This window comes from Oenanthe melanoleuca, chromosome 9 (genome assembly GCF_029582105.1).
Source record: "Oenanthe melanoleuca isolate GR-GAL-2019-014 chromosome 9, OMel1.0, whole genome shotgun sequence".
In the NCBI taxonomy this organism is placed as follows: domain Eukaryota; kingdom Metazoa; phylum Chordata; class Aves; order Passeriformes; family Muscicapidae; genus Oenanthe; species Oenanthe melanoleuca.
In genome coordinates, this window is record NC_079343.1 from 12,570,283 (window position 1) to 12,596,101 (window position 25,819).

General features: G+C 36.0%; 1 protein-coding gene across 6 annotated transcripts in view; it reads right to left on the reverse strand.

Moving 5' to 3' along the window:
* The window catches only part of DLG1 (discs large MAGUK scaffold protein 1), a 139,323-nt gene that overhangs the window by 31,992 nt on the left and 81,512 nt on the right, over positions 1 to 25,819 (reverse strand). For 3 of the 6 annotated variants that reach the window (XM_056498721.1, XM_056498720.1, XM_056498719.1), the window contains exons 5-14: positions 24,627 to 24,719; positions 21,280 to 21,333; positions 18,789 to 18,839; positions 17,708 to 17,832; positions 16,476 to 16,645; positions 15,834 to 15,970; positions 14,285 to 14,429; positions 6,799 to 6,925; positions 4,888 to 5,044; positions 4,069 to 4,171 (exon numbers count right to left, since the gene is read on the reverse strand). In XM_056498721.1, coding sequence (XP_056354696.1) covers positions 4,069 to 4,171; positions 4,888 to 5,044; positions 6,799 to 6,925; positions 14,285 to 14,429; positions 15,834 to 15,970; positions 16,476 to 16,645; positions 17,708 to 17,832; positions 18,789 to 18,839; positions 21,280 to 21,333; positions 24,627 to 24,719 — 1,162 coding nt within the window. The remainder of the gene's footprint in view (positions 1 to 4,068; positions 4,172 to 4,887; positions 5,045 to 6,798; positions 6,926 to 14,284; positions 14,430 to 15,833; positions 15,971 to 16,475; positions 16,646 to 17,707; positions 17,833 to 18,788; positions 18,840 to 21,279; positions 21,334 to 24,626; positions 24,720 to 25,819) is intronic. The other 3 variants (XM_056498726.1, XM_056498725.1, XM_056498724.1) reach the window with 1 other exon arrangement.

Sequence of the window (25,819 nt, forward strand, 5' to 3'; positions counted from 1 at the left end):
TGCACTGAAGCAACATCTCCTGCTTTGAAACTGCTCCAGGTCACAGTATTTCTTTTCCAGTTGAATTCACAGTAAAGCAAAATCCCTTTTATTCATGAGTGATGTCTTGAAAGGAGGTAGAAATTTGTAGTACAAGCGAGGGAGTAAGGAAAAGCTTCCAAATAAAGGTGAAAATGAGAACAACACCCTGACTTCTCCATCATATTTCTACATGATAATTACTTTTTCACAAACTCCTGCTCATCTACTACATATCCCTCTTCTGCAGCATGCAGCTCCAACAGGTTCAACCCCACTGATCAGTCCAACAAGGGAGACTCTATGGCACCCATGGCATGTATGTACCACAGAATGATGTACCCAGTAGGTGACCAGTTTCCAACATTAGCTCCTGGCAAGTTGCAAGATAAAGCCTGGAGTCTACAAGGAGAAAGCCTTAGGTCAACTGAGCACAATTGTGGGGGAGGCTGAAACATGAGCCACTTCTGTAAACAGCAGAACACACTCACATTCCATGTTCAGCTTTTACTTGCCCCTAAGAGTGCTGGCAAGTTGCTGAAATTTAATTCAGTGGAGTAGAAAAACTTTAAAAGGCATCTCTCAAATTTATTGAACACTCCTGGAAACGAAAGGAATGGCCAGGATGACATTTTAAAGAATACAATCACATCAGTTTTCACTCAATTCCATAACCAAGGAACATTGTGGAGATTTAAGGGAAAGAAAAGTCAGAGGTTACATAATTTGAGCCCAAATTCAATAAAATCAATTTCATTCAGCCCTAATAGCCTACCCCAAACCCAGCAATTAGAGTTTAGTTACCATGGATTTGAAGAGAGAGATATGGAAAATTCAAGCTTTTACATGAGAAGAGTTTTCCAGTGATTCATTTTCCTATAGCCTAATTCAGGTTTTCCTATTAGAGGACTGCTTGCAAAAATATTCTTTTCCCAAAAATAGGAGGAGAAAGACAAATGGGAAACTTATGATGGGAAAATAGGAAATGTGATAGGATGTAAAAACATAAATTAGCATTCCCCACCACATCTATGAATTTACAATCTGTCATAAACAATTACAGGGAGTGAAATGAGCCAGTCCCATGTGTCTTCCAAATGCTCCTATCATACTGAATCTCTTTACTCAGTTATAATGAACCCTGATGGATGTCTAGAATCTCCTTGATCTGTCCTAGCTGTCAGCATATTGTACAAAATCCTGCTGGATTCATAAATAAAAATAAAACACATATACAATACAAACAGTTACAACTGATGCTCTCCATCTTTATGAAGACATTTGAGAAACACCAATAATGAACAACAACTTTATGAATATTTTAACACTTGTTAACCTGTTTCCAAATGGCAGAAACAAAAAATGAGGATAATTATAAAAACATACATACATATATACATAAAAAGTTTACCATTTAAATGAATCTAATGAGGAGAAAGGACTACCATGTGAAGCTATCATTTAGGAAATTTGAAGATGACCAAAGAACACACACACTTTAATCAAGTGCACTTAATCACACAGATGGTATTTTCTATTTGAAAAGTCAAATCACAAACAGACTGCTTTCCTATGCAAACAAAGAGTAACCTTTAAGGAAACAGTCTCTTTACTAATCTCTAAGATGTAAACAATGAGTATCTAATTCCATTTACCTCCCACACCAGACCTGATGAAACTGACAGCTGGACTTCCATTCAAACTTGCTTTATGGGGAGTAAGAATAAGGCAGAGATGTCAGACACCAGTAACTAGAGCTCTCTGAGGCAAGCTGGCCATGAGTCAATTCATACTTTGCCTCCAAAGTACAATTATCTCAATTTTCTAGTTTCACTTTTCCTTCAAGGCATACCTCAAAAGGGTAGAGTGAGCCCTAATGTGATTTTAATATCTTCACTCCTAATGGATACCACTGCTTCAGAAGGAAAGATGCTCAATGCAGACCAAGCATCCTGAGGGGAGGGGGAGAAATCAATCCTTTCTTTGATTATTTGTCAGATGTCTGCCCATAATCTCGGGTAATTTGAGTAACTTCTCCAAAGTGGGCCTTATAAGTCTTTGAGAACTGAATTCTCAATACAGCTCAGCTGCACAGTCTGGTCCATAGCCATGAAGGAATAAGTATAGCTCTAGCCTTGAAATCTACAAGTGACAGTTACTGAGTAATTCCTAAGAGGCTGTGTATGTTGCTCGGGGCAAATCTCTGTGCAATGACTCAAAATCTCAGCAGTCAGTCAAGAACCTCAATACACATTGCAAGAAAATAAATCATCTACTTGTACAAATGGTAATGAAGAAAGGTGTTATTTCCAATTGAGAAAGAGTAGAAATAGTCCAAAATGTTTAGTACTCTTCTTCTAAAAGGTTTTGACTTTCAAAGTATGAAAAGATTCTTTTCATCTTAAAGCCTGGAATCCTAAAAAGAAAGGACTGAAAAACTGCTGATTTTGTATAAAGTCTGCATATATCCTTGGGCAAGGGAAACAAAGTGTTTGAGTCCTGGAAGCACATATTCTACACCAGAGAAACATTTGTCCTTCTCCTAGGAGCCACACCTCACCATGCCTTCCTGGCAGAAGGAACAGTGACCATAAACGACCTCTTTGAACAAAAAAAGTGGTCAGGTGCTGAAAAGGACAACTCAGAGATAAATTAAAGCATACATTTTATTTCTCAGTAAGGTGTGGGGCTCCTACCCAAGAACCAAGAAGGTACAACAATTTGAACCACCCATGACAACACTGAAGAGCCAAGCAGAGAATGGACCAAATGTGTATCAACAGAAAATTTTGACAATTCTGAAACAAAGCCAAAGCAATTATTTCAGAACCAATGCTGACCTTACTGTTCTTTTTTAAAAGGCAGCCTCAGAGTGAGTACTCTCAGAAAATGGATCCTGGAACACACCAATGTACAGATGGAACATGTGACCAAGATACAGCCTCCTGACACACTACAGACATTGGCAACATGGGCTGGCTGCAGGGATTTGATCAGGAAGCAGACAAACCAATCATTTGGCCTTATTATGAACAGAGTTCCTGGGTAAGGGAGAGATGTGATGTTGATGCAGGTTGTGGGGTTGGGGAATGTGAAAGCCAATGCTTCAAATGTTTGATGAGATCAGGATAGAAGAAACATGACAGAAAATAAGAAATAAAGAACAACTACAAGTGTGCTGCTATCAGCCACCTACAGATGAAAGCAGCAGTCCTGCTCCATGTCCAGTCCTGATGGACACCTACACTTACCCCTTGACAGTGCTGCTAAAGGAAAATTTCAAACAGACAAGTCTCTGCAAGGAAGATTCAGTGCTGGGCTACCAAATTTAGCAAAACTGGAGAAATCTTCTGATCATCACAGTTGATAAATCAACAGAAACTCTTAGTATATATAATACCAATAATAGATGAGTTTACAGACTCAAGCATTTAATTTTAGACAATTAAATTTTTGAAGTTTCAAATAGACAAAGGCATCTGAAATGTGCTGCAGAAATACAAGAGGACAAATACGTGCATTGATGATGCAGTGCTCTGCAGAACACACAAGGATGGTTAATCAGCATCAGCTGTAGTCTAATCTGGACCAGAAGAAATTGCTGGATAAATAGAAACAACAGCTCAGTGTGAAACCAAGGAATGAAAACCTTATGGCCTCCTTACATCATCTGAATCAACACAACAAAGAAGGAATTAGTCTTCTATCTTCCTATTACCGTATAAATTACCATAAAAAGGATGAAGACAATTGGAAATATGAAAGAACAACAGGGTATTTCTATTAAATTCTGGATTTACTGGATTAATTTTCATGTTATGACAGTGGCAGTATTTACTGAAGAAACAGAAATTCTGTAATGGTGAAGAAATGTAGCAAGTCATGGCAGCAACACTTGCAGATACGCCAATCTGGTAATTTGCAATTATGCTGAATTATATGTGACAATATCCATTACATTATTTGTTTCAGAAGATGTGTTTGATGGAAGGACACTGTAGATTATCTTTCTCTGAGTTTCTCTTGTTGAATGTATAAAGCAACCCTTACCTTCTGGACGGTACTGAGCTACAATAGTCACTGCTTGGCCTGCATTCTTCAGGGCTGCTGCTGCCTGTTCATGGGTTGCTGCTTTTAGATCTACTCCATTTACCTACAAGTAATACAGAAAAGCACTTTACCAAAATTTATGTTTGTGTTTATCACCACAGAACACACATTTGTGGAAAAAAATTAACTGGATACAAAGTAGTTTCTATGTCATGTGAATTTCCCGTTCCCAGCATTGTTCCTGAAATCAAAAGTCAATAAAATCCTCTCTCACATACACCCCTCTTAAGAATTACTGAGATTATCATAGTATAACATTCAGTGAATGGTCAATTTTCTTCTTGTTTAAGAGTGTTTTTTTCTTTTTAAGGAGAAATAGAGAATGTTACTTTTTGTGATGGTTCAGGGACCTTCTCAGCCAAATAATGCCTACAGACCATGCTGTCACCACACCCAGTGACAGACAACACTCTCTGTAAATCTGGCATTGTTTTCAGTGCAGCAGATTTAAAAACAGCATCACAAAAAAACTGAAGCAGAAATGTGTGTTCCACATTTTAGACCAAAAGCAGTTTTCATAGTTCAAACTAAAATACAGACGTGCTTTAATATCAGTTTTACTGTTAAAAGGATATAATTCCTCTTAAATAACTTCCAAAATACAATGTAAGATAGCTTGGAAGTATATTGGCATCTGTTCCATTACCTAAAATTTAGCTCAGTTAATAACAATTTTGTTTAGCAATAATTGGTATTATTAATATGCAGGGAGAGGGAAACTTTTGCTGCTGTTTAAATTAAAGAAACAAAGAATCCTACAGAAATTATACGATCTCCTTTCCTAAGCTCCCCGCTCAGATCAGCTGGCCCTCCTGCAAGGATGAAAGAGATGAAAATTCCTTCTCCATCTTCTCCTCCAACAATGTTGAACCCAAGACCTGTTGATCCTCGATGTAGGACAACCTTTCTAGGCTCCCTGAAGGAAAAGAAATAAATATGAAATCTTGGTCACTAGGTATGAGTAAAGGTAAAATAAACAACTAGAAAAGCTTCTAGATGCAAAACAAAATCCCCTCCCTGTTGTTAGGTGAACTGAACAAATCTGTAATTATGTATGTATAAATAAATAAATTCCTATTATGCTACAATTCTATTCAGCACTAAATGTCATTATGTAATATTTTTCATATTGCTCAAGAACATCAGTGTAGATTGTGACATTCTCAAATACATTTTCAATTTCAGCAAAGTGACTGCAATTGAAAAAGTTAAACTAAACCAAGTTGTTGCACTCTTTTTCATAGGATCCCATCTAACTTGAATGAGGGAAGGAAAGAAGAAATATTGATAAGGCCAGTCAAATTCTAATGCAGAATGACTCCTTCCAAAAATCTATTATCTGCTACTTGATTTAATACAAGTAAAGCATAAATGATCTCAGAAAAAGACAGTTCTAATAAAACAGAGAAACTGTGCACTGCATTTCAAAAATCACTAGAGAGCACTAAAGAACAATTAATGGACATTAAGTATTTGGAGGCATTAATTATTAATTTACAGGATAAAGTAAGAAGCTGGTTGGTTTTCCAAAACAAGAAGTATCATCTAGTCCAATCTTTAAAAATCACTCAATTTTTGCACTAGCTATTAAATCATCTTAGGGCCAAATTCTAAAATTTCACCTCCATTAACTATTATACACATTTTTTCAGAGTACTATTCTATTACAAATAAATGACATTATGAAAATCTCTATATGTATCAATCTGTATCATATCAATACATTTAAAATACAGAACAGAAAGATGCAGTATCTTTTAAAACAACACTCAAAATTTATAAATCTCTTTTTGGAATTGAGAGAGTATAATAACAGAAGGCAATTTAAAGAAAATCTAAACAATTTCTGAATAGCCCTTACACTTCAGTAGAAATCTAAAACCAGCCTTTTACAGTACTTTTAAGGGAAAGTAATAAAACCATAATGATATCAACAAGACAGAATCATTTTTGCTTATATGTCTACCTAACCCTAAGTCAAAAATCAGTACAAAGACATATCCTACCTTCCACTACACTAAAATCAATTCTCCAATTTATTATGCCACTTAGGTTTCAATCCTGGTGGACCCTGCCTCGGAATCTGAGTGACATTATCCATATCAGATGATGATGTGACACAATTCAGCAACAGCATAGTGAAAGTGCAGTGTAACATCCCTATACTTGCAGAACAGAAGGGCAACAAAATTACAAGAGCTTCCCTTTATCAGCAATGATGAACAAAAGATTAATGCAATCTACTGAAACAGCAAAGGAATGAATGGTCTGTTAATACCAAAGGATTAAGAGCTCTCCAGCCTTTCTGGATTTAGAATCCATCAAAACAAACCTTTGTCTTTGGGGGCAGGGAGGATCCAAACATGCTGGCTTTAAAATAAGAAAATCTCTGGTCTGCTCATAATACCATCCTAAAAATCTGTAAATGCCTGCAGCATTTCCACAGCTTTCTGTTTTTAATGCCATTCTTGGACTGATAAATAAAGTACATGTGTGTATATATACACATAAATATACCTAGTTTTATCATTACAACAATATTACAAGAGTTAAAAAGGTAACATCTATTTCTTGAAATAAAATATAGTGTTCACTAGGATTTTGCCCACTAACACATCTTGGAGTTTCCCTGGTTACTCAATTTGACACTTAGCTTTGGTTGTTCATTACCTGGTAATCTCATCATCTCCAAGCATTCCCTTGGGAACTGGTGAATATCGCCCTGGTGATGCTGGGGGCAGGGACTGTCCCAGGTAGGCAGATGGACTGATATGGTTATCCACTGGCTGAGAATAAGCTTCACAGAGGGGGAAGGAAAACAATAAAAGCCATTAGGATAATACCAAAAAAGAGCTGGAGGAACTCAAACAAATGAACAACTGAAACAAACTCTTTTAAAAACAAACTACAGCAGTTTAAATGACATATTATAAATATCATAGTTCTAAAATAGTGTGCTAAACCTTTACTTTCCTCAGTTTCCTCACTAAGTCAGTACTGAAATTTTTCAGTTTTATTGTGTCTCAAGTAAAACTTTTTTAGGAACAGTTACTGTGGATTGTTGAAGCCCATGAGAACAGTCTGGAACTTTATCTGTTTTAAAGCTGTTTTTAACTTGACTGAAGCAAAGTTTTAACTGAACCACAACACGTATACCAGAAGAAATTTAGCATCTTAGTGATTACAATTGATGGAAAATATCCTACAGCACCAGAAGAATTATTCCAATAAATAATTAAGAAGGTGCATGATATTTCCAAGTTAGGCATATCAATTTTCAGTGCTCATTAAGGCACAGTCATATCCACTGTTTGCTATTATAAAGCATGCTCTATAATTGGAAATGTTTTTTTTCCTGGAGTATGTGCTTCAAACTTTGAGGCTCAAACATGAAGGGTGGGGACTCTTCACAGATTCAGTATTATTAAAGTTGCCAGACTCTTTGCTTTTACTTGCTGTATCTGATGGAGTAGCTGACCTTTGAGGATTTACACTAAACCCAAACCTCTTTAACTGAACATACAGCTCACTTATTTCTGAAGCAATCTGCATATTCTCCTTTTGTTTTTTTCCTTTTTAAACCATTATAAAAAGGCTGGATCATATACAAACTTACCAAGAGTATTCTTGATATATATGTATATATACACGATTTATTATTGCTAAATAGCCATCTTTCAAACCACCCAATCTGGGCTGGATTGTGCCTGTACTGTTCTAGATTCCTAGTAGACCTGTGTGCAATAAATTCTTCACATGTCATATGCAACACTGTCAACATTTCAGCAAGCACTAAAACCCACTATTAACAGCTTCAGCAGTTTAAAAGCTGATAAAGGAATTGTGCTATTCAGACACATCACCCCTCAGCTGCATGAGATTGTGCAGAACTTCTGGAAATCATAATCCTGGATACACAAGAGGCTTCAGCAAAACTCAGAACTGAAGTGCAAGAGGTACCTGGAGCCCTCCTATAACAAAAAAAAGAAGGAAGCTCCCTCCTGTTGCTTGGCTTCATGAGGACTAAAGCAAAGAGAATGCTGCTTTTGCTAAATGATCAACATAAGCATTCACATTAGAGAATCCCCTAAAAATTTGGAGCTGTTCAACATATGCGATTCCTAACACAGTTTTTTGGAGCAGCAGTAACACACATTCCACCTTCATCCTTGTACTCCCTGCAAGGATTTTATGGATCTCACTTCCTTCTGTCTGTCCCTGTACAATACATAGGTTCTGTGCACTGGTAAGAGATTTGGACACCTAACTGTCAACTTCAAAACTTGGGGTGTTTTTAATCACACTGAAATTTTACCAATTAAGCAGATAAATTTAGCAATTTAGCAGATTTCCACAAAAATTACCAAACCAAATTGCAATATTTGCTTTTCACTTAAAGAAAAAAGTTTTTTAGTACAACATTATTATTGCCATGTCATTGCACGCACTTTTTGCTTAAAACAAAACCACAAATAATACAGTTTTTTCTCAGAAAATTAAAAAGCTAAAGCACAAAAAATTAAATGCAAGACATTATGAGCTCTTTTCCAACTACAGGAAAATGGGTGTTGAGTAAAAAAACTGAACAACTGTTGCACAGTATAGCAGTTCTGTACATTCTGTTCCTGCATTAAATTATCTCATTCCACAAAATGAATTTGAAATTGCTTTTAACAAGTCAATGGTAGCCATAATGATGCATATTTTAAAGGAAGTAATTAGATGCATATTCTATATTCATTGACTTACAGTACTTCTCATATGATTGTTTTTTGGGTTCCTGAAGCTTTTGACTGCACTATGTTGAGAAACATACACACTACCTATTACATGACCTTACTTTTTACATTTTTTATCCTTTCACCATGTGACTAAAACTCAGCTATCAATCAATGCAACAGTTTATTATTTCAGACCTGTGGACAGCTCCACAACAGCACAGACTGCATCTTTTATAAAGTTTTACATATGCTACTTGCTTGAAACAGTCTGGTCCTCTCTCAAAGCCAGTGCTCTCAGTGCTATGAAAGCAAACCTATACAAGGCACAAAGAGGCTGCTCTGTGGAGCTCCTGCACAAAACCATCCCTGCACTTTTCCTGAAAATGTTTCAGATGGAAGTTATAGCTGAAGCATATTCATGAGGAACATGACAGAAATAGAAGGCAAGCCATCACTTTTTGAATCTTAATCTAAACTTCTATTTCCAGGTAAATATTATTACTGATGGAACTGACAAAGGAACTGTCTTTTGGATAAACAGAAAACTGCATGCATAAAAACAACTTGTTTTGACAGGAAAAGTCAGACTCTTAAGAAGAAATTCCATTTCCAAATCCACCCTCTCCTTTACCTAAGACAGTTCTAGACAAAAAGGAAAAAAATGGAAGATTTCCTATTATTTTCCTATTATCTGTAAGCTGAGGACACCAATCACAAGTACAATCTCTAAAATGGGCAATAAAATGAAAGCTTTATTGTCTTTTACTGTTATTACATATTCTTCTTTTCCTGTACTTAGGCCATTTAAGAAATGATAAGGCATTCATGTCTAATGAAGAAACTGATTATTCCCTACCTTCCAGTATTTTATTTCTCAATGCAGGGTGGAAATACTGTACTAATGCACAAAAACACAAAGGAAAAAATACTTTGAAATTAATTAGGAGTCAAAAATGCATCACTGATGCATCTTCAAAGGAGGCCTGTATTGGAAGCAATTTCTCTCTCTCCCAAAAACCATTTAGCCACTTTTCTGACTCTGATATTCTACTACATGCACTTCCCATGTTGCTGTTTTAAACAGCAAGTACTACACCTTGTTGATAATATTACAACTGAATAACTTAAAAGCATGTATATGAACAAATTACAGGATATTTGTTCCAGGAACCATTTAATGACCACCATTTCTGTATAGATGAGGGAGGCAGTTTGCACTGCTACTGATCCATGCCCCCTCCAGCAGGCTCACAGCTGTGATTATCACACACATCAGCTGAGCCCAGTGCTCCACAGGACCACCCACCCACAGTGGGTGCTGTTCCTCTGCACACAATAAACATGGGGAGGGGACTTCTGTTGCACTTCCATACTTTCTGTACTGGAGGTTCTCATTTTTCAGCCTGACAGAGAGTGGAGAACAGCACTCAGAGGGCAATGTGCTCAAAAAGAACAGTCTTCCCTAATTGCATTCTTCTTGAGTCAGAAAATGCAGAGCACTGTAAAGTAACTGTATAGCCTTGCAATCCACACCTCAAGACCTAAAATACAAATCTCACAGAAGCAATAGAAACAGGCATAGTAATCAACTGTTCCAGGTCCATGGCCAAGCTTTCATCACCCATTCACATCCCAGTCTTTAGAGCAACAGCAGACAACCAAATGCTTTTTTTTCCACATTCATTCCCTGCTGAATCTTTGGTCTTGAACACCTCCAACTCTTCTCTAAGAAGATTTTCAGTAGTAACTTCCCTCACAGACAGCTGGAAGCCATTCATTCACTCTGATAAATATCAAATGACAGGGTTCAATTTTTAGCCCCAGGTGCACAATGTTGGCACAGCATCTGTACTCTTCCCAATAAATACTGTCATAAATCAGAATCTCAGAAACCTCTGATCAAACATACCTTGATTCTAAGGCACTAACCCCAAGGAAATATCAAATTATTAATTAGCTATATGGATACTAACTTATTTGGTCCTTTTATTTGAGCCATCAGACCACCTGACAAGCCACACTATTGTGTAGCTGATACTCTTACTACAGGAGTTCTAAAAGAAATCAGATTTTACACAAAGCCTAGACACTGAAATTTGTTCTCAAACAGTTCTTCAGTATCCTTAACTCTGCATTTTAAATCATCATCACCAGGGCAAGTGAGGCAGCCTTATAACAAAACAAGACCAGTTCTAGAGGGAAAAGCTTAGAGACAAACCAAATTCTGAACTTGGACTTTTGAATTAACTACCATGTCAACACAAGTTAGCACAGTGAACAATCTACTGCATGTTCTGCAAAGTACCAAGTACTGTGCACTGTGCTTTTAGGTATTTCTGATAAAATGAGACTTTTTAAAAAAGCAAAAAAACAAACCCAGAAATAAAATAAGCAAACAAAAAACCCCTCCCAAGTAGGTGAAGAAAGAAACCTGGTAACTCTTTTAACACTGACTCACAATTCAGATGATCTTAGAAAATGCCTCTTTAATATCTACCATCTGGTAAAAGCACTTCAGAATTCTCAATCTAAAGCCCTTGAGCCCTGTACTTCTCTGCTAAATGCAGTATAAAATACTATATACAGGTGTCACCAATTTTTGGTAAGAGTTCTCTAACTCAGCAGCTTCTTGCAGAAAGCAGAGGCTTTCTGGTTGCAAAGTTATCATGTCATTTATAAAGCAGAATTGGCCTTTGAGGAGATTAATGTCTCCCTTTGAGATTTCCACTGTACATGTGCAAAAGCTGAGAGGTACTGGAAAAGCTTTTGTTCTGTTCTGTATTAGAAAAACAGCCTTTAGCAGCTCAGACACGCACAGTTGTTTTTCATAAGTGAAAGACTGAAGAAAAGACTAAACTGATTTCCTGGAATTAAGTCATTAAACACCTCAGCAAGACCTTTAGGTCTGCTTTGGGTTCAAAATCCCAGCAGTAGGTTCAGTTTCCACACCAGCTGCAGTAACAGCCAGCTGTGCTTTGATCAAAGAGACACAAGTTCATGGAGCCTTGGGTAGAAAAGGCTTTCCTGTTGTAAGGAAAAGAAACAGACTAGAGTTTCATTAAAGAGCCCAGCACTCTGCAGAGGAAAGTTCTTTGGTCTACCAGAGCCAGTGAAAAACAGAGTATCTTCAGATAGAGAACTCAAGGGAATTGTAGCTAAATTAAATAAAACTCAGAAAATCTACTCCAAAGTACAGAGAGCCCATAAATCTTGTCAAGGGTCACTAAAGGACAAAGACAGACAGACAAGATGCCTGGAATCTGAGAAAAACGACCATGACATTTTTCAGAGTGCTTGAGCAGGAGGAGAAAGGTTCCCAGAAGCAGCTGCTGGAGCTTGAGGTACATGACAAGGTCAGGAGAGTGGCTTTTCACTTCTCAGTAAAAGGACAGAAGTGACACTTCCCACAAAGGATGTGATACTGGGCTGCACAGAATGCCACCATCTCTCAAATCACCCTTGGAGAGCAAACAGAGATAAACTCTGGAGGGAGGATGGTAATGGGACAAAAGGAGCCTACATGTGTGACCAGACCATTTATCTCCAGTAATGGATGTGACACTAAGTCATACTCACTGAGAAATTAAGGACTCATGGCAAAATGGCAGAGAGATCCTCATGGCAGCTATGTGGGATTACCCTTGACAGAACTTTCCTGATCTGTCCAGCCAATGGACATGCTGAGAAGGTATCTTGAAGGTGTCACTGCCTCTCTTATGGCTCCATGTTATGAAACAATTACCTTCAATGAACTGAATCTCCAGTTCATCCACCATTTGAGAGAAATTAATATCTCTGCATGACGAGAGGTCCAACAACCAACAGCCACTGTCTTTGCCACTGTCATTGATTTATCAGCACTGGGATTATCAGGAATCAGGTCCTTCTCCACTTTCCTCCCCTCAAAATTTCTACAGGTTTTGCCTTTGTCCCCACAAAAGATGAGCAAAGTAAATATTCCAATGATTGAGTTAAGGTGCAGTACTAAGAGATTATATACTTCAATGTTTGTCACATCCCAGTCCACAGCAGTGTAGCTGCATTACTGCAACATTACCAGGAACACTGTAAAAATCATATTTCTCTGTTCCAAAAAATATGAATTTCAGGTGAAATATATGAAAAGACCAGTTCTATGGAGAGAGAACAGGAAGTCTACTTTCCAAGGAAACAGTGGGAAAATTGAACAAACGAGACACAGTAAAGGAAAATGGCTGTTCTCTAACCATAATATATATGGGTAGAAAACTGGGGAAGAATCAGTGGAGGCTGAAAATTAGATATATCAAAGAATGGAGACTTCAAGAGCATCCTTCTAATAACACAGTGGAGATAAAACCTAATTAGCTCCAAATTGTAATTCAATAAGCTTACAAATACATTTTAAGATACTGTAGCTATTGCCAATAAATGATGGGCTTATAGGGTACTTCAGTCTTTGTTGTGCTGCACTTCTGTTCGTTGTTCACATACTGTTTTCAATTACATCTGTCAGTCCCAAAGTGTTCCTGTTTCTCATATGAAGAAGTACCTAAAGAGATCAGTGCTACATATCAATTGCACATATCTGATGGCAGGAAACAAAGCAATACATAAAATAACTCTCTCCTAGAACCATTTCATGTGACAACATGAGTAAAATTGGTCATCCAGAAGAGTCAGTCTGTTCAGCCTTGAAAAGATAGTTATATCATTATTTTCCTTTTCTCCAACCACTAAATTATAACAATCCTCCTGAAGTATACTCAACTCAAATATTTCTTTACATTGTAGTTCACCCCTGAACTTTCTGGATTTGTATGTTTGACTGTGAAAATACTCTTGTCAGTAGTACCTTTATGTCAACAAGAAATTCTTGTAGCTACTTTTTAATACAGTGTTCATCATTTTTTTTAATTTAAATTGTCAATAATTATGTCAAAACTGAATTCAGACTTCAAATAAGTTAACATGGAATTTTTTAACACAATCACAGGCAGGCACCAGAGCAAGAAGTTCCCATCATCCCAATTCAGTTTATTCAAGTCAATGCAAGTTCACAAAAAAACCCCAGGAAAACAGGAAAAACACCAGAGTATCACCAACCTCTTTAGTTCACAGGAAACTGAACACCCTCCCAGTGCATTGCTTTCTACTCTTCACACCCCCAAGAGCATGAGGCACTTGTTCTCTCCCCTTGTACTCATCAGCAAGTGATGAGTAACACTGAGTTTCTAGGACTGGCCATGACAGCCACAAACACATGCCTGGAGCCCTGTTCCTGCTGTCTTTCCAGTATACAAGCCATAGGATGTTGTTCTGTATAGCATATCATTTTCCTCATAAACAACTCATATCAGATTTTTGCCTCCTATAATTTTTAAAAGCTTGCAACAGTTAAAATACTAAAAATGAAATATGTTAAAATCTTAAAAAGAAAGATAAGATGAACTTACAGTTTGTGATATCAGGAGGAGCATAACTGTCATTCATGAACATGCTGGTGGGTTTTGCAACCTTCAGATAAACAAAGTCAGATGTATTTTTTAAGGCAGTCACTGCTTCTTCATGAGTAACTTCTTCTAAGCAAACACTGTTGACCTGAAGAGAAAAACAAACATTCTCAACCCAGAATAACTTACTGTTTTCATAGGACACTCACTGAAGGCTGTTGGAACACTGGCATTGAGAGTCTTTATTAGGATTCATGTGCCACAGACATAACTGGTTACATAAAACTATATGAGAGGCTTTGTTAAATATGAGAAAGACAACTATTCCTATGAAGGATTATAATAAACTGTATTGACCACAACATTGTAAAGAAGGCACACATGACTTTGGGGAGCTAATGGGACAAATAAGACACTCAAAATATTGTAAGTGTGCACACTTATACAGTCTGTTACTGCAAGCATTACATAGAGAAAAGTTTCCTCTGATAAGAATAAACCCCACATCAACTTGTCATGACATAATTATGTTCAAGATCTTATAATGGGACAATATATTCTGGCATGATGTCAAAAAGCAGGGGTCAAAATTTGAGAAGATACCAGAATAACTGATTTACATGACAAGTAACAAGAACTAGTTCAACTACAAACCACAACTATCTTAAGCTAATGCTTCCATTTTAAAAAATCCCTTAACAATCACTATCTCATATACAGCCTTAGTGAATGAGCTGCTGATCCTCTCTTATTATGAAAGGGAAGAAACTTCTGCAGATAATTCCAGGTAACACAGGAAATAAAGCTTGTACTGCACTGAACCCAAGGGACTAAAGATACTTTCATAATTTAATTTCATAATATGCAAGAACAACTGGGCTTTGCCAATTGTTAGTTGTGGGGGAAAACTATTCTTTAAATAAATTCTTTGCATCTGTATTCTTAGAGAAGCTAATACTGCTAGAAGAAGGTGCAGATCAATTCACCTTACAAGAGTTAACAATCCAGAAATACATTCAGAAATTTATGGCTGTGGCTCTCATTTTTCTATCTGGACAAAAAATTTGTGGATTGAATTTAAGAAAGTTGAAAGTTATTTTTACTTTCTGCATAGAAGACAGAAAATAGCTTCAACTTTGAAGCTATTTTAAGCTTTTTAAAAAAATAAAAATGCCATTCAGAAGCATTACAAACATTGAAATGCAATATAAGCAGCAGTTTCACTACAGGCTGGCCAGCCACCAGTACAAGGAGTTCCATTCCATTCTTCTCTTTTTAGAAGAGAAACAATCCCATTGTATGTTTTTTTACAATTCTGTCACTCAGATATCAGAAAAATAATAGCAGGCATCAGAAATAAACATACTGTTTATACAGGTTTTGCATGGAACATTAGGCTGAGGAATAAATTTCTGATTTCCTGATGAGATGGTTTTGAAAGATGCAGATTTAATTTTATCACTGATTTCCAGGCAGCTTAACCACAAATTGAATCATGCCCCTATTGAACCCAAAAGTAAATGATCATTTAAAAAATGCAGCTCTTACTTACAGCTAAAAGTTTGTCTCCAATCTGAAGTTTGCCATCTTTATGTGCTGCCCCACCTTCGATGATTTTGGTTACATAAATGCTGTTGTCCCCAGGTATATGCTGATTTCCTACACCACCAGCAATACTGAAACCAAGACCTGCTTGAAGATAAAGGCATTACTCAAGAAACCTTTTTTGCATTCACTGGACTCAAAATTATTACATAAATGATAACACACCTTGTATGACACAAATATATATCATAGTCTGGCTAAAGTAATTCCGATGCCTTTTCAAGTGAACTCCATACTTTTCTAGAAAATAAAGCTCTAGAAAAGATTTAACCTGTATACAAGTTCTGAAAACCAAAAGTCAGATCATTCATGCTTTGTGAAATATGGGCACAGCCAAGCTATAAGCCTCACCATGCTATAGCATCCATATATTTATAATGCCCAGTAATTACTTTCCCTAAATCACTTTTGATCTCTCAAACATCCTTAATAGGTAATCCAATTAAGTATTTTCCTCCAATTTTAATGTACTTAAAGATTACTAGATGCAGTCAGAAACATTTTTATCATTTAAAAGAAAACCCTGCATTCTACAAGAACAATTTCAATTCTATCCTTATGAAACAGAAACTTTATATTTCCAACGTACCTTTGGGGCCTTTCACAAGTTTGATTTCCACTATTTTTTCTGTGACTGGTTTTCTCCTTTTGACATACAATCGTACGATTGATCCCGCTTCTTTCAACGCTTCCACGGCTTTGCTGTGTGTCACATCCCGAACATCCACCTCATTTACTCGCAGGATGCAATCATTAACCCTGGAGACAGCAACAGTCAGAGTGCACACATCAGGAGCCTAATATTTTATCTATAATACACTAAAATACAGTTTAACACTTTAAAATACAGAGATTTATCTCCAAAATTCTAGTCATTCAAGACAATGCTCTAAAATTAATTATTAGTGCTTAAAAACAAATCAAGGATCACTAGGAAACATTTAAGAGGGATATTTAATTCACAGCTGAAGAGGGCACCTTATTGTATGGGCCTCATTTTGACAGTGTTTTGAGAAGATGTTTGTATAAATAACCTTTTGTTTACAGTTATAAAACAGAATTTAAAGAATCAAAACCTAGAAGGCACACAATGAAAACACACTTGTTTTAAGCCACGATGTGAACAAGTCAATCTTGCTTTCCACAAGCAGTTTAAGTGCAGGCCTTCCACTCCATTTAACATGCTGCTGCAGTAACACTGAGCCCTCATTACACTAAGTGCAATGCCAGGCCCACCTGTCACCATGTCCTGCCAGATGTACCTCTGACAATGGCCAACAAGCTAAAATGAAGCCTTGAAATAAGCTCATTAGGACTAAAACCCATAATACATCAGGTATTTGCACATGAAATGATGGGGCAAGTTCCTGGTAACACAAAGAGAAAAAAAAATTGTCCTCCATTCAATGTGGATAGGTATCTTTGAAAAATTAAGACACTGAATTATTACCAAGCATAAAAAAGTGTTATTAATAAACTCAACTACCTTGTGGATCAGAAAATCCACACATGGATAACCACAAGTTACCTATCCTACCTGTCTAAGCTTTTTCTTGAATCAAGGACTATGAAACATGTGGCATAATAAATTTATACTACAAAATAGAAAAAGTTCACTTAATTTTCATAAGCTGCAGATATCATTCGTTTGGGAGACATATACTGATTGACCCAAACATTCTTCATTATTTACAAAACACTTCCATAAGGAAAACCTATTTAACATTTAATGCAGGAGGATAAAACTATTAAAAGTAACAGAAATTTTTCTATCCATTTTTTAAAATACAATACAATACCCAACACAGAAATTCATCCTACCGTAATCTTCCATCCTGTGCAGCTGCACCCCCGGCAATAATTTTTGTAATGAAAATACTTGCATCATCCCCAATATGTGGGTTGTCTGTACCACCTGCAATGCTAAAGCCAAGTCCTGAATTTCCCTACAGGTAGAAGGGAAAAACATTTACACATTTATTTTTTGGGGACAAGGTATTCTGATGTATTTGATACACTATAGAACCAAATCTACATAATTTTCACTGAAAAGAAAAATATTTAAAGACAGTTTAAGTAGTATGCTACATATATAACTTACTTCTATGAAAATAAGCATTATTACATCTTACACACATGTAAGGAGAACATAAGTCATTGTATACCTGTAAGAGATAGTTCCAGCCCCACAGCTTTCTCACTGAACTTGATAAACTACATAAAATATATCTCTAATGTGCCAGGTTTTCCAGATTATTCATACAAATATTCGCTCCTCATTAAATTATTAGTGACACATTCTTTTTCCTAGAGAAAAGCCTTTAAATAGCTTGTGTCCCACCTTTAATTTATCCCCACAGATGCAGAGATTCAGACTGACATTTTTCTCTTCAAGGATTGCTTGCCCTTACCATCAACTGCAAGACCTCTTCACCCTCTCAATAACCACCAGAACTGCACAGGTATTAGACACAATAATTTCTTTCTGTCTTTTTGTTAACAGTGCACCTCAAGTGAACTGAGCTATCTCTCAATATAGAAAACCTAACAAAGAAATGCATGTGACAAGGTGCCATTTGTAATCTCAATATAAAACTCAATGATATATAAGCAAAAGCCTATTTAAAAAAAAGCAATACAGGAGATTAAATCAGAATTTGTGCTGTTACTCTCTACAAGTCTAGGCAGCAACATTAAATGCACGATATCTGACAAGAAGTCATTCCCCCATCTTACTCTCAATGGTCAAGGATATTCATCAAACTTTCAATTCCTGCTTAGCAATTGAATGTACTTTTTTTTCATTAAATCAAACAATCTACCTAAAATAAAGAGTAAGAACTGAATTGCTATTTTTCATATCATAAATCCCATTTCACACAGAATACATTCAGCATATTACCCTTTCAAGAGTAATTTCTTCATACTCATAATCTGCATCCGTGCCATTGACCTATAAAAAAAAGAGAAGTGAGATTACAGAGAATCCTCCACTTTACACAACCCAGTTTGCTTGGTTGGCAGTTCATTCCCATCAAATCTCAGCTGATTCACAGTGACCACTGGGCTCAGAGAAGACATGTACTCTTCACACCATTCTGTATTTATGAAACAGAGAAGCTTTTTGTAAGAGTTTAAAAGTTGCCTGTTCAGAGAGCAGACTGTTCTACACAACTACTGTAAGGCACAGGCTCTACTTCTGCTTGCCAGGAAGAAAAAATGCTCGAGATGCTCAGATGTTCCTCAGGCTATACAGCAACTTGAAACTGAGAAAAAAGAAAGAGGGTATGTGTTGCATATCTACAGATATGGGGTAGAGAACTGTAAGGAAGAACATAGCAGCATCCTCCCATTGTTTTTCTGCACTGAGCAGAGAAAAAAAATAAAAATCAAAGACTGATGCTTTATACCACCTTCCCATAAGAAATGGCTAAGACCTTTCTAAAGTAACATTTAACAACTGTTTACACTACTATTTATCATGTTACATACATACTAAAGTTCAGCAATTTAAAATCTGGCCAAAAAGATTAGAAGAGTTTAGAAGAATACTTTGTAAAGCTTGACAAAAAACTGACATCCTAGAGAGAAGGCTTGTCATACTCTAGTTAGAAAGGATACCCACATTCTTTGCTGCCCACAGAATAAGGAAAGAAATACAAGAAGTAAAAAAAAATAAAATTCAAAACTATGCAAAAATCAATTAAATAACAAATTCATATTTAATATTCAAGAGTAAACTTTTTTCCAAGATATCTTGGAACTCAAATCCTTTCCTCCACAGTTACTTACAGCAGCTATAGATAACTCCCTATTTCTAGCCTTTTAGGATTAAATATTTAACAAGGTAAGAAATAACATTTATACCATTATTTTACAAAGGAATTGTGTATCCTTAAGATACAGAATATCTAAGATTTCTGTAGTCTTAGCATACTAAAGATAAAAAACATGTATAGAAGAAAGCATTTTAAAATCTGACTATTTTCTAGCAGAGAATTTAAAAAAGGGAATTTAATTCACCTCAAATAAAATTAGGATCAAGCTACTTCCTTCCTCCTATGTTTATTTAATATATTTAAATGGTCCAAAGCTGGCAATGCCATGACTTTTACAGGCTGTCTAATATCAAGCTCTTTTATCCCTCACTCTCCATTTATATCTCCTCTAATAACAACAGAAGCCATATCCATTCCACACATTACAGATTATCATCTTTACAAAGTAACTCAAAAATGATTATGTCCTGAGGTTTTTCAGTGGAAAAGATACAGTGGTTTTAACACATGATATTTCTCTATTATAAAGGGACAAGGTCCTGACCTTCTGAATACATGAAACTGGATCTATTGCTACACCAACACAAAAGAAGCCACTGTGATCAAGAAGTTTTTATGGTAGCTTGGTCCTTGAGCTATTATCTACAGGAATGACAACATGTGCTAACTGAAGCAGTCATCCAGTGTTACAGTACCTGCAAAAGGTTCATGATGATTGATCAGTGTGCAGCACTCTTTTCTTTTTTATTAAATAAATAACAAGGATGATTAATCATTTCCCTATTCATTGCCATTACACAAAACAAAGCCGATCCTAATATATTTAAGCAGTCTCTTATTTCCATGTACAAAGCTCTGTAATCCAATTTAAAATATCATCTACATAAACAGGAGCAAACAAAAACCTCCATCATCTTTATCTTTTCCTTTAGCTCAGTCCTATACTCTCTCTCATTTTTTGAAAAAATCACCTTTGAATTTATTTATCTAACAAACCAAACATTAACAAAGACAGGAGCAAGAATTACATATTACACAATAAAAATCACTGACCTAGTCTCTCTTTTCCAGACCCACTAAGCTAAGCTTTATTTGCAGGGCCTTTCCCTGGATGAAGGACTTTCTATATAAATGTTGTAACTATACCTGACAAATGAAAATCTCAGCCTCCACATAACTACTCTTATTACCTTAATGTTTCAAACAGAACCAACTCCATTTTATGAACATTTAGAGCACTAAAACCTTAAGTATAGCCACTACATGAAGAAATGTTTTTATGAGAAGGGCAACAGAAATGGCACATGAAATATTAAAGCATTTGCCTGCACAGTTGAAGAAACAGATTGTTCTCTGAATATTGAACCTCTGGAACCTCAATTGTGTTTTGCACTGTCACACATTGCTACACATAAAAATTCTACCTGCAATCTGCAACATTTTTTTTTCATGAAACCACTATTAAGGGAGTTTAAATAATCATCATGAGAGCTGACAAAATCAAGCACCATCAGAGAGATAAAACAGGTCTTGTTCAACAGCAACAACAGGCATATACAACTACAATCATAAAACATTATTTAAAGTTCTAATTGAAAGCAAGTGTAGACTTACATATGTTGAAGTCTCCAAAGAATCTGTATTCACCAGCACTGGAGGGGGATTTGCCTTTAAAAATGAAAAAAAATATTAAGAGCATAAGAAAATGCACTATTAATAATAATTTTATAACATTTAACTTGCTGGCTTTCTCAAAGTTCTGTTAAAAGATAGCATGACCTTAAGAATCTCAAAACTGAACTTCTAAAACACGTGTTACTATCCTGGACAAATTGCTTCCCTGACATAAAACCACACCATTAGGGATCATATTTAATATCTAAGTTCTGACATTTATTACCTTGTTTTTCAAAAGAAAACCTGAGTCATGCTACCATTTGACATGATGCCAGTTACCTCAGTACTTGTGGTATGATATGCAAAGATTGTTTTATCACTCAGTATCTCAAAACCAGTTTTCACTGGATTTGATTTCCCTTTCTTCCCATCAGGAACAGTGAACCACCCCCTCCACACACTGCAAAATGGAAAACTGCAGAAATGCAACTTAAGCAAGAAAGGACCTACAAAACTGATTTGCAAAAGCAAACCCACAGCAGACATTCGTTTACCACAGCGCTTCCATCAGAAAATTGTTAAGGATTAACAAGCCATAAGCAGTCAGAGATTATTGCCACAGAAAGCTGAAATATTAGAATTCTTACAAGCCAGGAACAACTAGAGTAAGTTTACACTTTCAGTTTAAACTTTTAGTCTCGTACCACTGAGAATTTTGCTGTGAAAAATGTGGTTTCAACTGAAAGAAAATCCATAGGAACTGATGGAATTTCTCTGAAATATTTCCAAATAAACAGATTTCCCATTTATCCATCAACTATCTGCCTTTAAAATAGGCAGCATTGAGCCTGCTCTAGGAACATAAGCAAAACAAACAGTGTCCAGATATATTCCAAACTTCAAATACTGCTCATTATTAAGTTCAGGGGCACTAAACAAAGTTAATCTCCTTATTGCTTTAATGAATCTGAGGAGATTTTTAATAATACAAAAATACTTGATCTTTAAAATTAAGACATTCCTTTTTTTAATCTCCTAGGTATGTTGTATGTGTGAATAAATTTAGGGATAGTTTAATAGGCTATAAAAGAAGTCAGTATTAAACTCATGCAAAGATAAAGTTAAGACCTGCAAAAACATGACAATTGCATTAACCTATTCATATTCTGCATTTTTGTTCCATTACTATGACAGCAACATAATTCTGAAGAATTTGACTTTAAAAGCTCCTAAACCTAGGAAGTGATGACTCAGAAGTGTCTTTCAAAAGGCTTAGATGAATACTCTCCCATCTTTAGACAGGACCAATCAATCTGTTATTAAATTAAGCCTGTGGGCTTAAAATCAGGTGGGACCTACACATGTTAACAGAGCAGACAATTAAAAGCAAAAGGAAACAAAAAGAATGACACAAATGACTGTCAAAATGCCATCAAAAGCCTTTCTCACCCAGCAATTCTCTCAATAGAAGCACAGGCACACTTCATGCAGTAGAGACATTAAGCACTAGTTATTAATGTCACAATAAAAATCTCTGTCAAAACACTATCCCTCACAACCATTTTCTGCCACCAAGTTAAATTTCCTTTTCTGCTTCTTATTCAAGTGCAGGTTCTATTAAAATGAGAGTAAATGAAAGATAAGATCCTTAAAAAACTCAATCTATTATTCAACACAGTAATTTATTTTTAAGGTTGCAATGAATATAGTTAAATTATATGTTGTTGTTTTTTTTGCTCAGAAGAAAGCAAGGTTTAATTGCTCAGTCACGTTCTTTTCACTCCATTTTGGAATGTATTTTTATTTAATATTAGGATCTCTGCAACATTTAATTATATTTAATTATATTCAGTATATACACAGTGCCAGTGAAAGCTGATTCCCCATAATTTTTGAGGCAGAAAAGTGCTCTTCTTTTCATGTTAAAAAAAAGACAACTAAAAGCAAAACTGCTGTTAGTAGGCAAGGTTTGGTGAACAGTATGTTTGAGATACAAATCAGCCAACAAATGCAAAACCCCTTCTGGAAGTTAAATGACTGTTGCTAACACTCCTACATTTATCCAAACTCTCCATCAAGAAGCAGCACTTTACCATCTTTTTCAAAGATAAATGAGAAAAGCTGTGCCAGGGCATTGAAAATGGGCATGGCTGCACTGGCCTGTCCACCTCAAATCTTGATGTGGGCAGAATCCCCCTATAAGAAGGCAGTATTTCTAAAACTAATCAAATTTCTGGTCTTCCTGCTGAAAGAAGTACAGGTGACAGATTCAAATGAACACACATCCACTGGAAATTGCACTGTAAAACAGGCAATTGCAAAAATTTTTGCCAATTATGGATTAGGCAAAAATTAAAAACTCTGCAAAGATAAAGATTATCACCTGTTGCGAGTTTATCTAGTAGCTTGAAAGTAAAAATTAATAAAAAAAGCAAAACTTGGCATTTATACTACAAAAATTTTCAAGTAATTTTCTGAAGCTTAACTTATTTTAACGTTAATAAATATCTGTCACCAAACGATTGCAAAAATTGAACCATCTTTTCAGAAGGCGTGCACTCATCATTTCAGATTTCGGCACTGAAAGCTACAGTAAAGTTACAAAAAACTAAAACAAAGCAGAATGCCAATCTATTTGCAAAATGTAACTGCTGTCTATCCTGGATTGTTCCACAGCTTGCCATGCTGTGGTCACACATTCCAAATTACATGGGAGATCATTAACCCATGTTACTGCCTTCACCTGTCTTGACAGGGTTTGGTCTTTGTTTTGGGGGTGTGTGGACATTATGGGACCTAAAGGATGAAGGCTCAGAGGGGAAACACATTTAATGCATCAAATATGTTAGAAATTGAGAGGTAAAAAGATCTTTTTTGTATTCTAAATGCCCACCAAAACAGTAATACCAGCAATTGGGTAGAGAACACAAGAAACACCATGCAAGTGCACCAGAAGAAAGACATGTATTAAGTATTTATTAAAGATGAGAAAGCATTTCTTTATAAATAAATCAAGCAATAACACTTTAGCAAGGGTGAAATGACTCTAAAGTTATTATGTGAATACAAAATATCCTATTGGTTCTTTCCATTCTTTCAGTTATTTTTTTCTTTAGTTCTTTCACAACTTACTAGTCACTTCCATATGAAAATATAAATATTTAAATGCACTAAAAGCTGTCATAAGCTGAACAAACCTTAGGGTGAAATCCTAGTGTATTTAAGAGCTCCCCTCAAACCTGAGTGTGGAGTAGCAAAAGGTGTATTTCAACAAAGCAACAAAATAAATTAAAGAAATAAAAGTTGAACAAGTTTAATAAAATAAAACAAAACAGCATAAAAACCTGTGGTATGGTGGATGGGATGGTCTCAGCAGGGACTGGTGGGACAGGGATCACAGGGACAATGGGAGAAGAGGAAGGAACAGCTTCTGTGGGCTAAAAATCACCAACAAAATGTCAAAAATAAGGAAAACTAGAAAAACAGTTTAAAACAAACAAGACTCAAACTTAACAGTTTAAACAACTATGAGCTAGCACATGGATTTGGAGACTAACTACAATGCAGACAGTCCCTTTGCCCCACACTGCTCATGGCAGCACATTTCCAGCACTGCACTGATGGGCAGCAACCCAAACTAGCTGGACATGCCCAGCTGGGTTACTCACAACAAGGCACTCTCCTTGCAGCACTGAGACTTTGAGGTCCAATAAAAAAAAACCTGCTCAGGTCAATGAACAGGCTTTTTGTGAGCTGGTTTCACAATAGAACCCCTTCACCAATATACAACAGAGTGAAAAAAGCAGAAGTTAACAGCACTCAACAAAGCTAATATTCCTCTCTGATAAAGAAGAAAAATCAGAAGTATCTTATGGTTTCTAAACCTAGCAATAATCAAAGGAAACCTTTTAGTCAAATATGTGGAAGGTCCTAAAACGGATTCAATTTAACTCTCAAAGATCTTCACGTAGATTTACCAAACTAGGAGAATTTTGATCTTTGGAATCTTCATTCAAATGGTAACCAGGAAAGCTACTGACACTTAAGCTGCAAGGGAATAAGAATCCAAACAGCATTTGGAGCAAAACTTTGACTCAAATATTTTTGAGATGTTCACATACTGCTTGTCAACAAGCTGTCAGCAACACAAACTGCTGGCAACTATCATCAACATTACAAGCTGAACAGCAGATCAAAGCTCTTGCAATTTAGTTGTTCCAAGACATTCTTGTGATCTTTAAAAATAATGAAGCATAATGACAAAAGAAAATACTAGTTCCCAAAAGTGAACAAAAGCCCCAGAACATAACAGTATTAAATGTTTGAAAAGTTTGAGATATCTCAAAATACAAAGCAGCATACATCAACAGCAGCCACCAAATTAAAGAGTAATATCAAATTATCAAATATCAAAATATCAAAAAAATATCAAAAAATGCTATTTGCATTAACAGTCCAAGAACAGCAACACATAGTAAATGTACATATGGTATTTCTACAGGGATTTTTCAGCTCAAAGTCAATCCTCCCAAAATGA